At 49.8% G+C, this 12,484-nt stretch overlaps 1 protein-coding gene across 4 annotated transcripts in view; it reads right to left on the bottom strand.

Annotated features, from left to right (window-relative positions):
* Positions 1–12,484, bottom strand: part of RALGAPA2 (Ral GTPase activating protein catalytic subunit alpha 2) — a 412,397-nt gene that overhangs the window by 219,894 nt on the left and 180,019 nt on the right. For all 4 annotated transcript variants that reach the window (XM_073557418.1, XM_073557416.1, XM_073557417.1 and 1 more), the window contains 2 exons: positions 12,035–12,163; positions 7,368–7,487 (listed from right to left, as the gene is read on the bottom strand). In XM_073557418.1, coding sequence (XP_073413519.1) covers positions 7,368–7,487; positions 12,035–12,163 — 249 coding nt within the window. The remainder of the gene's footprint in view (positions 1–7,367; positions 7,488–12,034; positions 12,164–12,484) is intronic.

The raw sequence follows: 12,484 nt of genomic DNA, 5'->3' as shown, positions 1-12,484 counted from the left end.
ATGCACAGGAGCTCATACTCCCCGCCACGAAGGTTACATTAGAATACTATTCTACTCCACCACAGTCAGTGAATTTATTATTTGTTTTGGTGCACATATAACTGGGAGTTTCATATGGGGTAGGGTGGCAAGATGGAAGCAATTTCTTACAAAAGAACAACTTCCAAACCAGGCTGTGTTTTGACAAAGTCTACATCCAGGTTGATCTTTTTCGTCAGAATTCCAAAAAGTATGTTTGGTGCAAAGCAAACGCTCTTCATCACTAAAAGAACACCATACCCATAATGATGCATGGTCATGCTTTGGGGCTGGTTTTCAGAAGTTGGAACTGGGACTTTAGTCAAAGCGGAGGAAATTATGAACGATTCCAAATATCAACTTTGCAAAAAAAAAAATCTTCAGACATCCAGTAAAAAGCTGAAGATGAAGAGAAACATGATTTTTGTGAGTACTCACCGTAAAATCCTTTTCTCCGAGACGCTCATTGGGGGACACAGAGACTGTGGGTGTGTGCTTCTGCCGTCTGGAGGCTGACACTAAGTATACAAAAAAAGAGTTAGCTCCTCCTCCGCCGCATACACCCTCGCCCCCAGACCGGGCGTAACTCAGTTTAGTGCATAAGCAGTAGGAGAACGCGCCTTAAACTCAGGCAAGAAATTATACGTCTGAAAAAGGGACCACCCTGATCCTTACATAAGGATTTGTATAATTCAAAATAAACAGATGCCAACTGGCTAATAGGGTGGGTGCTGTGTCCCCCAATGAGCGTCTCGGAGAAAAGGATTTTACGGTGAGTACTCACAAAAATCCATGTTTCTCCTTCGTCTCATTGGGGGACACAGAGACTGTGGGACGTTCTAAAGCAGTCCCTGGGCGGGATCTTAGCTCACCCAATCCATGCTATTTTGCGCCCCTGATTAGAGGTGCGCAACTGCTGCCTGGAGAATCTTTCTTCCCAGGCTTGCATCCGAGGATGCCTGGGTATGTACGTTATAATGTTTGACAAACGTATGCAAACTGGACCAGGTAGCTGCTTTGCACACCTGTTCCGCTGAAGCCTGGTGTCGCAGTGCCCATGAGGCACCCACTGCTCGAGCCGAGTGTGCCCTGATCCCTGCCGGAACCGGCGTGCCACTGATTTGATATGATTCTTGGACTGTCAGACGAACCCATCTGGCCAAAGTCGCTCTGGACGCAGCGAGTCCCTTCCGCCGCCCTTCTGGAATCACGAATAGAGAGTCTGTCTGGCGGAATGGCGCTGTCCTTGTCACATACCTCCTAAGGGCTCTTACCAGATCCAGGGTGTGCAATGCCTTTTCTACCCTATGCACCGGTGCCGGGCAAAACGAGGGTAAGACAATGTCTTCGTTGATATGGAATGCAGAGACAACCTTCGGCAAGAAGGGGGGAGCTGGCCTTAAAACTACTTTATCCTTATAAAAAGTCAGGAACGGCGGTTTACAAGATAAAGCCGCCAGTTCCGAAACCCGCCTAATAGATGTTATCGCTACCAGAAAAACGACCTTCCTGGACAGGTAAGGTAAGGAGACTTCTTGTAACGGTTCGAAGGGAGGCTCCTGAAGGGCCCTGAGCACTAAGTTCAGGTCCCATGATTCCATCGGTGCCTTATAGGGGGGTACTAAATGTGCGACCCCTTGCATAAACGTCCTAACCTGCCAGACCGAAGCGACCTTTCGTTGGAAAAGCACCGACAGGGCCGAGACTTGCGTTCTGAGCGAACTCGGAGCCAATCCCGCGTCCAGCCCTGCCTGCAGAAAAGCCAGTACGTTGGGGATCGAAAAAACCAGAGGAGCCACTTCGCGATCCCTACACCAACGGAAAAACACTTCCCAAGTCCGATGATATACCTTCGCCGAGGAAGGCTTTCGGGCACTCACCATCGTGGCCACCACATCGCGCCTGAAACCTGCCTGTGTTAACAGCCAAGATTCAATGGCCACGCCGTCAAACACAGGGCCCCTAAGTTCGGATGGCAGATCGGCCCCTGGGACAGTAAGTCCGGCCGATCTGGGAGACGCCAGGGTACGTCCACCACTAGTTGAACCAGATCTGCATACCAGGCCCGCCGAGGCCAGTCTGGGGCCAGCAGAATTGCTGGAACCTTCTCTCTCCTTATCTTTCTGATGACTCTTGGAAGCAGAGGTAGCGGGGGGAACAAGTACGGGAGCCGAAACTGGCTCCACGGAAGCACCAGAGCGTCTGCTGCGATTGCCTGCGGGTCGAGGGATCGAGCGACGAACCTTTGAATCTTGGCGTTCTCTCTGGATGCCATAAGGTCCACGTCTGGTGTCCCCCACCGTTGGCAGATCTGTTGAAAAACCTCGGGGTGCAGGGACCACTCCCCTGCCGCGATCCCCTGTCGGCTGAGAAAATCCGCCGCCCAGTTTTCGATTCCCGGAATGTGCACCGCTGAAATTACCACGTGGTTTTTCTCGGCCCAACGCAGTACCAGCCCGACCTCGCACATGGCTGCCTGGCTGCGCGTGCCCCCCTGATGGTTCACATACGCTACCGCTGTAGCATTGTCCGACTGAACGCGCACCGGCCGGTTTGTCAGCCAACGCTGAAAATGTTGCAGGGCCAATCGTATTGCCCGTATCTCCAGAATGTTGATCGGGAGAATTACCTCCCGAAAGGACCACCGCCCCTGGGCTGTGTGACTCTGGAAAACTGCTCCCCAACCCTGCAGGCTTGCATCGGTCGTCACCACCAACCACTGTTCCGGGGGAAAGGGTTTCCCCTGAACCAGAGACGAGTCGCGAGTCCACCACTGGAGTGACCGTCGGACCGGTGGAGACAAACTGCACCGATGATTGAGGGAAAGCAGCCTTCGGTCCCATGCTGACAAGAGCGCATGTTGAAGCGGACGGAGATGGAACTGGGCAAACGGGATTGCCTCCATCGCCGCCACCATTCTGCCCAACACACTCATGCCGTACCGGATGGATCTGGAGCCCGGCTGAAGAAGGTTCCGTACCCCCTGTTTGACCCTTTGCGCCTTGTCCTGAGGGAGGATCACCAGCCCCTGGGAGGTGTCGAAAACCATGCCTAGAAATATGATTCTCTGGGCCGGAACCAAGGATGACTTGTTCCGATTGATCAGCCAACCTAGGCGGGCCAGGGTATCCAGAGTGATACCGACATTCTCCTGGCACGCCTGAAACGACGGCCCCTTTACCAAAAGGTCGTCCAGGTAGGGTAGTACCGTTATGCCCCGAGCATGCAGGATGGCCATAACCACCGCCATTATCTTTGTAAAGACTCTGGGGGCAGTGGCCAGACCGAAGGGCAGAGCAACAAATTGGAAATGTCGCCCTCCGATCGCAAAACGCAGGAACCTCTGGTGTGGAGGAAAAATCGGGATGTGTAGATATGCATCCTGCACATCGATCGAGGCCAGGAATTCCCCTGGATCCATGGCTGAAATGACCGAACGGAGGGATTCCATCCGGAATCGCCTGACCCTGATAAATTTGTTCAGGATCTTTAAATCCAGTACTGGCCTTACTGTCCCGTCCTTTTTGGGGACTGAAAACAGGTTGGAGTAAAAACCTTGCGTCTCTTCGCTTTTCGGCACTGGGACAATGACCCCGTTGCGCTGTAGCGTCATTATAGCCTGCAACAGACCTTCCGCCTGCGATTCTGTTCCGGAAAGCCGGGAACGGAAGAAACGCCGTGGCGGGAGTCCGACAAACTCTATCTTGTACCCGGACGATATCAGTTCTGCCACCCAAGCGTCGCGTGCCACTGCGACCCAAACGTGGCTGAACCTTAGTAGGCGTCCGCCCACTCTGTCGTCCGTAGGTACGAAGTGCCTTGAGTCATTTTGCTGGAGGCTTTTGTGATCTGGCCCCCCTCGCTCTGGGCAAACGGCCTCGGCCTCTACCCAGCGGATTGGCCCTGTAAGAAACTTGCCTTTCCCTAATCTGACCATCATTTGCGGAGGTGGATGCCCTGGCCGAAGTCCACCTCCAGGAGCTACGAAAGGGCCGAAAACGCCTCTGCGTCTGCCTGAATGCCGGCCAACTCTTCTGCTGCGGTAGAAAACTACTCTTCCCCCCTGTGGCTTCTGAGATAAGCTTATCAAGCTTTTCACCGAACAACCGATTGCCTTGAAAAGGCAATGAGGTCAAGGATTTTTTAGAGATAGAATCCGCTTTCCATAATCTCAGCCATAATGCTCGCCTTACGGCGATCGCATTTGCTGCTGCCACAGCAGAACACTCGGCCGCATCCAGAGCGGCGCCGACGAGATAATCACTCGCTCCTGATATCTGATTTGTCACCTCCAAGATTTCCGCGGGCAGATCCCTGTCTTGGAGGGCCCTATGCAGAGTGTCTGCCCATGAAACCATGGCCTTAGCCACCCAGGTAGCCGCAAAGGAGGGGGCCAGAGCCGACCCTGCTGCCTCATACACTGAGCGGGCAAGCCCCTCTATGAGGCGATCAGTTGGGTCCTTAATAGAAGAACCGCTGGGTATCGACAATAGCGATCTTGATGCTAAACGTGACACCGGTGGGTCCACTACTGGCGACTCCACCCACCCTTTATGGAGTTCAGGAGGAAACGGATACTTTGCTTGCAGCGCCTTTTGCATTGCAAAGCGCTTATCCGGGTGTTCCCTATGTTTCTGGACTAGCTCCTCGAACTCCGGATGTGTGGCAAACCTATGCGGACGCCTGGTTTTCTTGAAGGAGACCTTGTGACCTGAGGCCGTGGACACATCATCCTCGATCTCTAAAGTCTGGTTGACCGCCTCAATGAGGCTGTCCACCGAGTCCTGGTATCCCAGGATTTCTGGATTCCAGGCTTCCTCCTCCTCCTCCTCGCCCTCGTCCTGATCGCTTCCTGAGCTTGGCGACAGGGAACGAGATGCCCTAAAAATCGCCGCCGACTCCCCAGAGGGCCCGGCCGACGGAGAACGAGCTCTCTTACCATGAGCTTGTCTGGTGCTGGAGCGGCCCCTAACGGACGAAGGGTCCTGAGACGTGGACGAGCTGTCTTCCGCTGGCAGACCACCATCCTTGACCCTGCCCGGGCCCCGAAGGGACTCAATTGCCTTCGTAAGGGACATCATAGAATGCGATAAAGACACTGCCCATTCTGGGGGGTCCTGACCCCTGGGCTCTGCAACAATGGGGGGCTCCTGGGCTCGCTCCGACTCACAGGCTTCGCAAAATTTACCCGGCTGCGCCTTAGGCAGCCTGACCCCACAGGAAACGCAAACAGCGTATAGGAAAGAGTGAGCTTTCCCTTTGCCAGACATATTGCAGGGTAGGGTAGGAGGAGGAGGGTAACCCCTTCCTTGACAACCAGTGCGGCACTCGAAACGGGGTTGCACTCACCCACCGGTAACGTCCCACCTCTTCCACGGGGTGCTCTGGACGCAGCGAAAACCCTGAGACGTGGACGAGCTGCTTCACGTGCCGTTACTCGCCGGGGGCACTGCGGTGCACTCTGGAGAGAGGCGGCGGGGCTTCCGACCGCACTCCGGCGAGGAAATGCGAGGAGGGGGAGGGGGGCGGGAGCCTGCGGTCACTGTGCGCGCCCGCCGCGCTCCCCGGGCCGCCGGAAGTCAGTGGGCGGGGCTTCCGGCCCCCACCGGAAGCGGCGGGCGGGCCTCGCGCGGAACTCGCGGCCCTCCCCATACAGCGGGGACCGCGGCCGCCGGCGGGACTTCTGGCCGCACTCCGCATGTGGCACTACTCGCACCGGGTTCCACCGGGGAGAGAGTCGGGCTCCGTGAGAAAAAGTAACCCCGTCGGGCGGGGGAACAGACAGCCCCGCGGCGCATTCTGGGGGGTCCCGTTCCGGGGGGTGACCCTACAAAAAAAGGTGAGCCTGGCCGCCGGGGGGGCTCTCTTGGGGTGCTCTCAACCCCATCCCTGGGCGGGGAGGGGGAGGCTACTGGGGGTGGATGCTTCGATCCCCTGGCTCACCTGCGCCTCCAACTGCACCCCTGGTGTCACTACCTAGGGGTGGAAGGGGCAACCTGAAATCCCGCGTTGCAGGAGAGGAACAAAACGTGGAGTCCGTTGGGGATCGCCCATCGCTCACACGTGCTCGCCCGTTGTAGTTCATGGGGAAATCGAATCCTCTTATCAGGATGCGTTGCCCCTCTTTACAAAATAAAAAAGAAAAATGGTTGTCTGGGGAAAAGTCCCAGATGTGTCCCTCGGTGCGGGAGAGAAAACACGTGGAGGACTACTCACACGTGGTCGCCCGTTGATGATTTGGGGAGATCGGACCCTCTCTATAGGATCCGTCGCCCATGTCTTATCTTCAAAGAAAGGAAAAAAAAAAAAAAAACCTAGTCTGGAGCTCCAGACTGCGTGTGCCTCCATCAGACACTAAGCAAAAACTGAGTTACGCCCGGTCTGGGGGCGAGGGTGTATGCGGCGGAGGAGGAGCTAACTCTTTTTTTGTATACTTAGTGTCAGCCTCCAGACGGCAGAAGCACACACCCACAGTCTCTGTGTCCCCCAATGAGACGAAGGAGAAATTTCACATTTCAAGAGGACAACAACCCTAAGCTTACCTCCCAATCAACAAAGTAATGGCTACGCCAGAAGACTACCTAAGTTTTGGTCAAACCAGACAAAGGTGGAAAAAATTCTCAAATGCTTCTCCTTGGTATGAAATTTTACATGACAAAAACCATGACCTTTTAGCAGGGGTGTGTATACTTATTATGCCCATTGTATCTTTGTACATCAAGAATGTGATGTCTGAAGGTGCACATCCCGGATCGTTTGATCTGACTATGGTGTAACCAAGGACTAGTCATGGTGAAAACCTTTCTTTTGCACTTATTTCCTGTGCCTTTACAGTATTACCCTACATGGCACCCAGCTGATAACCCAATCAATAGCTAGCTGATCTTGCAATGGATTTTACTATACCTGCTGCTTTATCTCTTGTATGGCACTATGTAATTTTAGCAATTGTATGGGTCCATGCTCTTCTTCCAAATTTCTCTTGGCACATGTACAAAATGTAAAAATACATTAATTTATGAAAAAGTCAATTTCTTTAGCGCTATGCCTTTGCAATTAATAGAAAATAAACCAGGAAAAGTAAAGAAAAAAAAAAAAAGACGCTGCGGTGGGCATGCAGTTGCCTAGTCCTTCCGGAGCACGGAATGGACGTTGCTGCTACCGACGAGGATGATCAGAATGTGGCAGAAGAATGCCTGCTCAATGGTATAAAATCTTCACTATTAACACATCTCCACCTGCATCATGAATCAATAGATAGAAACACTGACACGTTTCTGGGGGACTCCACATCCTTACTCATGATGAATTGCAATTATTAGAGCATTAAATGTAGTGGTGATTCCTACCTTAATGTCTTTGTTGTCTATGATGATGTCACTGGTCGATTCCAGCAACAGAAGGTCCTTATAAATGTTCGGGTAGCAAACAAGGGAACCCAAAATGATCTGTGCCTCCAGACGTGGCGCCTAGGAGATATAGCAGTTTGATAATGAAATGTCAAATGCAATAAAACCATGTGTATAGGGATTATTACAGCGATCTATCAAAGAGATGGTATAAAAAAAATGACATTTTAAAGCACAGGAAAACAGCACATTATAAATACCAAACTGACCTACAGGTGCTTCTCACAAAATTAGAATATCATCAAGAAGTTAATTTATTTCAGTTCTTCAATACAAAAAAGTGAAACTCATATATTAGGCTAGTTTCACACTAGCGTTTCTGCCGTCTGCGCACGACCGTCGATAAGCCCTGCCGCGCCCCCTCCTGACATCACCGCCTATTATCGCACATGGCCGCATACGATCTGCGCACACTATCTTTAATATAGGGTGCGCAGACCGTGCACTAGTAGGATTTTTGAGTGCGCTGCACACTTTTGAAGGTGCGCCGAGCGCGTCAAAATGCAACATGCTGCGTTCGGCGCACACCGGCGCACCTACAAAAGTGCGCAGCGCACTCAAAAATCTTACTAGTGCACGGTCAGCGCACCCTATATTAAAGATAGGGTGCGCAGATTGCATGCGGCCACGTGCGATAATAGGCGGTGATGTCAGGAGGGGGCGCGGCAGGGGGCGGGGATTATCGGAGGCCGTGCGCAGACGGCAGAAACGCTAGTGTGAAACTAGCCTTACAGAGAGTCATTACACACAGAGTGGTCTATTTCACGTGTTTATTTCTGCTAATGTTCATGATTATGGTTTACAGCCAATAAAAACCCAAAAGTCATTATCTCACTAAATTAGATTAACAAAAAACACGTGTTATACAGTATGTACTATGTTAGTGGGCAGAACCTTGCTGGTGACTGGAGCACACACGTCTCCACACTACATAAGGTTGCCATGTTTCATGTTGTTCTATGCTTGACAAAGACCTTAATGGTTGAAACTTTGCAATATGGCAAAATAAACATCAACTTTTATTTTTTTCTCCTGGACTGGATGCTACTCCCTTTTATTTTTGGTACATCATATAGCAGTCAATATAAGATAACCGGCACTCCTCTAAATGCCTTACATGGACATAATAGAAATTACCGTATTTCGAACAAGACGCACCGGACCATAAGACACACAGGTTTTAGAGGAGGAAATTAGAAAAAAAATTTCAAGCAAAAAATGTGGTCAATTCTGTAGATAATATCCCCTATCCTGGTATATATGGTCCCCTCATCCCCATCCTGGTATGCATGCCCCCTCATCCCCATCCTGGTATGCATGCCCCCTCATCCCCATCCTGGTATGCATGCCCCCGCATCCCCATCCTGGTATGCATGCCCCCTCATCCCCATCCTGGTATCCATGACCCCATTCTTATCCTGGTATGATTGGCCCCCATCCTGGTATGCAGGGCCTCTATCCCCATCCTGGTATGCAGGGCCTCCATCCCCATCCTGGTATGCAGGGCCTCCATCCCCATCCTGGTATGCAGGGCCTCCATCCCCATCCTGGTATGCAGGGCCTCCATCCCCATCCTGGTATGCAGGGCCTCCATCCCCATCCTGGTATGCAGGGCCTCCATCCCCATCCTGGTATGCAGGGCCTCCATCCCCATCCTGGTATGATTGGCCACCATCAAAAATCATTAAAAAAAAAAAAAAAATTACACTTGCCTTCCTGCGCTCCCTTGTAGCGTCTTGTTCCGGTGCCAGCAGCTGCTTTATGCTTGTAAGGAGGGCATGGCAGGGACTTCATGCGCTGCTTAAAAGCCAAGGACAGCTGCCGGTTTGTACAAAGTCAGAAACACATCACCTATCCACAGAATTAATGTTACCTTTTTCCCCACCGATCCTGACAAAGTGCCTTCGCAGAGCTTTGCCAGATGCGCGCATCTATACATCAGCTCCATTCATTATTTATCAGACTGCCAGAAAATAAGAGTACATTGCTCTGCGGAGCTCTGCTTTCACGATCGGCAAAGCTTCCAGTGCTAAGAAAGGTGTTAACTTTTCAAATTTGGTACAAACCCTTTTAGGTCTTCATCTCATGATAGGAAACCTAATATTGCATCGAGAGAATAGCTGTAGTGACCTATCCTGTTATTACAATTGCTCAGTGATTTTATTTTTCTTGACCCATCAGTTTTCCCAATGGAACGATTAATACCCGTGTATGCAGAAAATCCCTTCCGAACCTCATTCAAGCTTTAAATAAAAACGTGGAGCTGTTTATATCATTCGTAATCAATGAAAAGGTCTTAGCTACCCACACAATTTGCCAGGAGTCTCGGCATATGAGTGACAGAAAGCCGGTGTTAGGATGGCAGCATCTGACAGAGCACATATGTAGTTAACTGCCCGGAGAAGATGGATTCACTTTCAATTAGCCTCCTCCGAACTGATTTTATTTCCGGTTAGCCATTTTCCTAATAATTATTTCTGCAGTGTGGTAGAATAGGCAAGTGCCTGAGATGACAGTGGTTGATTACAAGTAGTACTTATGATGGGAATTAGTCTTCCCACGAGACACAATTAACCTTTCCTTAGTCTGCAAGGTTTTCTTTAACCGTATACATCCCCCACCGCAGTCCCCACAGCTGATTACATTATGTTATTCTCCTACTCTTCCGTCAAGAATACGGAGCGACAGAAAGGCTTACAAAAGTTTAAAAGGGCAACTAAAAATAGTGCCGTATAGAGATGCTGCCAGACTGATGAACTATAATGAGCCGAGAAACTCAAGAACGTTGCAGCCGTTTTATCTCTATTTTCGGGTCATTTTGCTGTACACTCGCTTTTCTCTTACAAATTGCTACTAGATGACAGTGAATACGCCACGGAGCGGCCCGTCCCCCGGAGAAACATTCCCTCAGATAGACTATTTGTAGGCAAGTGTTGTAGAATATACCGCAATATCGCTGCATGAGCCACTGCCCTAATGACAACAAAAAGGTTTAACAAATTGTTCTTATGAGATTTCAATAGCATTTTAAGGGCCGGAAGCAAATAAAAACGAGATTTGCAATTTTCGAACAAATTTGCATTTGCCCCAATGACACAACTTGTTGTGGATTGATCACAGCTTGGGGTGCTGGCGGTATCATTTTGTATTTTTGTCTATCTATAACTGTGAGAGTAGCTTAAAAGCAGCTTAAAAGAAAGAAGAAATGGGTTAATATTTGGCCAATCAGTTCAATCTTTGGGTGATGGCTGATGCAAAAGTGGTGAGGCTTAGCAATCTTTCATTGTACTACAGCCCGAGAAGAGGGGGAGACTTCTGCTGCAGTCAGTTGTCTCACAGCCAGATGCAGGGCAGTGAGGAGAAGGAAAGACATGGATGAGATTCTAATACACATATTTCTAAGTTTAAATTGTAATATGAGACAAAATAATGAAGAAATTGAGAAGAAAAGGAGGACAGTGTGACAAATTTCACTTACCATCATCACAGTAATTCAAAAGAATTTTGTTTAAAGGGATCCTTTAATCCGATTCATGCCACCAAAACTGCGGACAGCACGAGTCAGTGCCTGGAAACACAGTTGCAGCCAGGTATATCTTGAACATATTGATAGAAGATGCAGCCGGGGGCCATAGGAACAAAAGTGACAAGTCTGACACTGCCCCAGTTCTTCTCCCAATGCCGCTGTAAGTGATTGACAGAGCTGTCACTTTAGTAGAGACCTGTCCATCACTTTTAGCAGCACTGGGAAAAGCCAGCAGGAGACCACACCAGAATAGACTAATCTCTGTCTACAGTCCCCGCCCAGACCTTCTAAGTACATTTTCTCCAAACCACCAGAGTTTCAGGCAAAAATATACCTTGCTGCAATTGTGCTGATAGCCTCTGATACATGCTGCCCACGGTTCCCTTTAAAGGGCTTGTCTAGTTTAGAAAACAAACCTTCAAACAAACTGCGGAATTCAGAATGATTTGGGGGTCTCAACTCAGTGGCTGCAAAGCGTATTTTCTCCACTGGAAGACCCTGCATATTCATGCACTACGTGGTCTCCTGATCTGAATGGAAATTCATATTGTATGAACGTGGCACCGCTGCAGGGAATTAAACACTTGCTTTGATCAGTCTACCATCGTCAGACCTTGCGCCATTTAAGATCTTCTTTTTGTGCAAAAATAACTGTACAGAGCAAGAAATAAAGAGTAATGGTATTTTCCTGTTGACTGCAGCATATAAAACTCTCCTGCCCGACTCGACAGAACAGGCACGTCGTTGGCACAGCTCAGCAGCATCCTCCTCCACATTGGCATTTCCAATCACCTTTATTGAGGGAAGCTAATGAGGCCGTGAAAGCGGTGTCTCGGCAGTTCGAGCCACAATATTAGTCAGGATATGATTTCTTAAACTTCAGCTCTTTGATGAAACACCTCTGCAATACCAGTGTGTCATCCTATCCTACAATTTCACACATCGGCTGCCCTGGTATCTTTTCTCCAGAGACCAGTTTCACATTGCACTAATGAGTCCACACCTGTTAGAGTGGAGAAATCTGAACCTTGTTAGCGACTTGGCTCTCTCCAGAGAGCAGAATCAGCATTGTCATACGTACCTCCAACATGTCCGTACTGAGTACCCGGGCCGCAGCTGTGATGAAGTCTCCCACCAGCATTGTGTACCCAGGCAAGCCGAGGAAGAAGAAGCTGGACGAGCAGTGCTTTATGATTGTGTTCACGATATCCTGCAAAGAGAAGCGCAAACCAATAAATCCCTGGGAAGTCACCACATTTGGTTCAAATTGCAATTTACATCCAAAGTCTGGATTACTCAGCGAGTCCGAAGCAGTGACATGTTGCATTCAGCATCTGGGTTACTAGATCACTGTCAAAATTGTTGAGAAACCCCCCCAAAGGTTTATCTAGCCAGATTTAGCATCTCGCAACTTATTAGGCAGGTTCCCCTTAAATTCACCTCACATCACTTTAAAAAATCGGACAGACATGACATCTCTTGCAGGGATTGTAGGGCTGCTTTCCTGAAAAATCTTTTGGATGGATAATCT

This window comes from Dendrobates tinctorius, unplaced genomic scaffold, assembly GCF_039654945.1.
Source record: "Dendrobates tinctorius isolate UK_male_01 unplaced genomic scaffold, ASM3965494v1 ptg000250l, whole genome shotgun sequence".
Classification (NCBI taxonomy): domain Eukaryota; kingdom Metazoa; phylum Chordata; class Amphibia; order Anura; family Dendrobatidae; genus Dendrobates; species Dendrobates tinctorius.
Note: the sequence above shows the minus strand (reverse complement) of the source record. Positions and strands in the feature narration are given on the sequence as shown.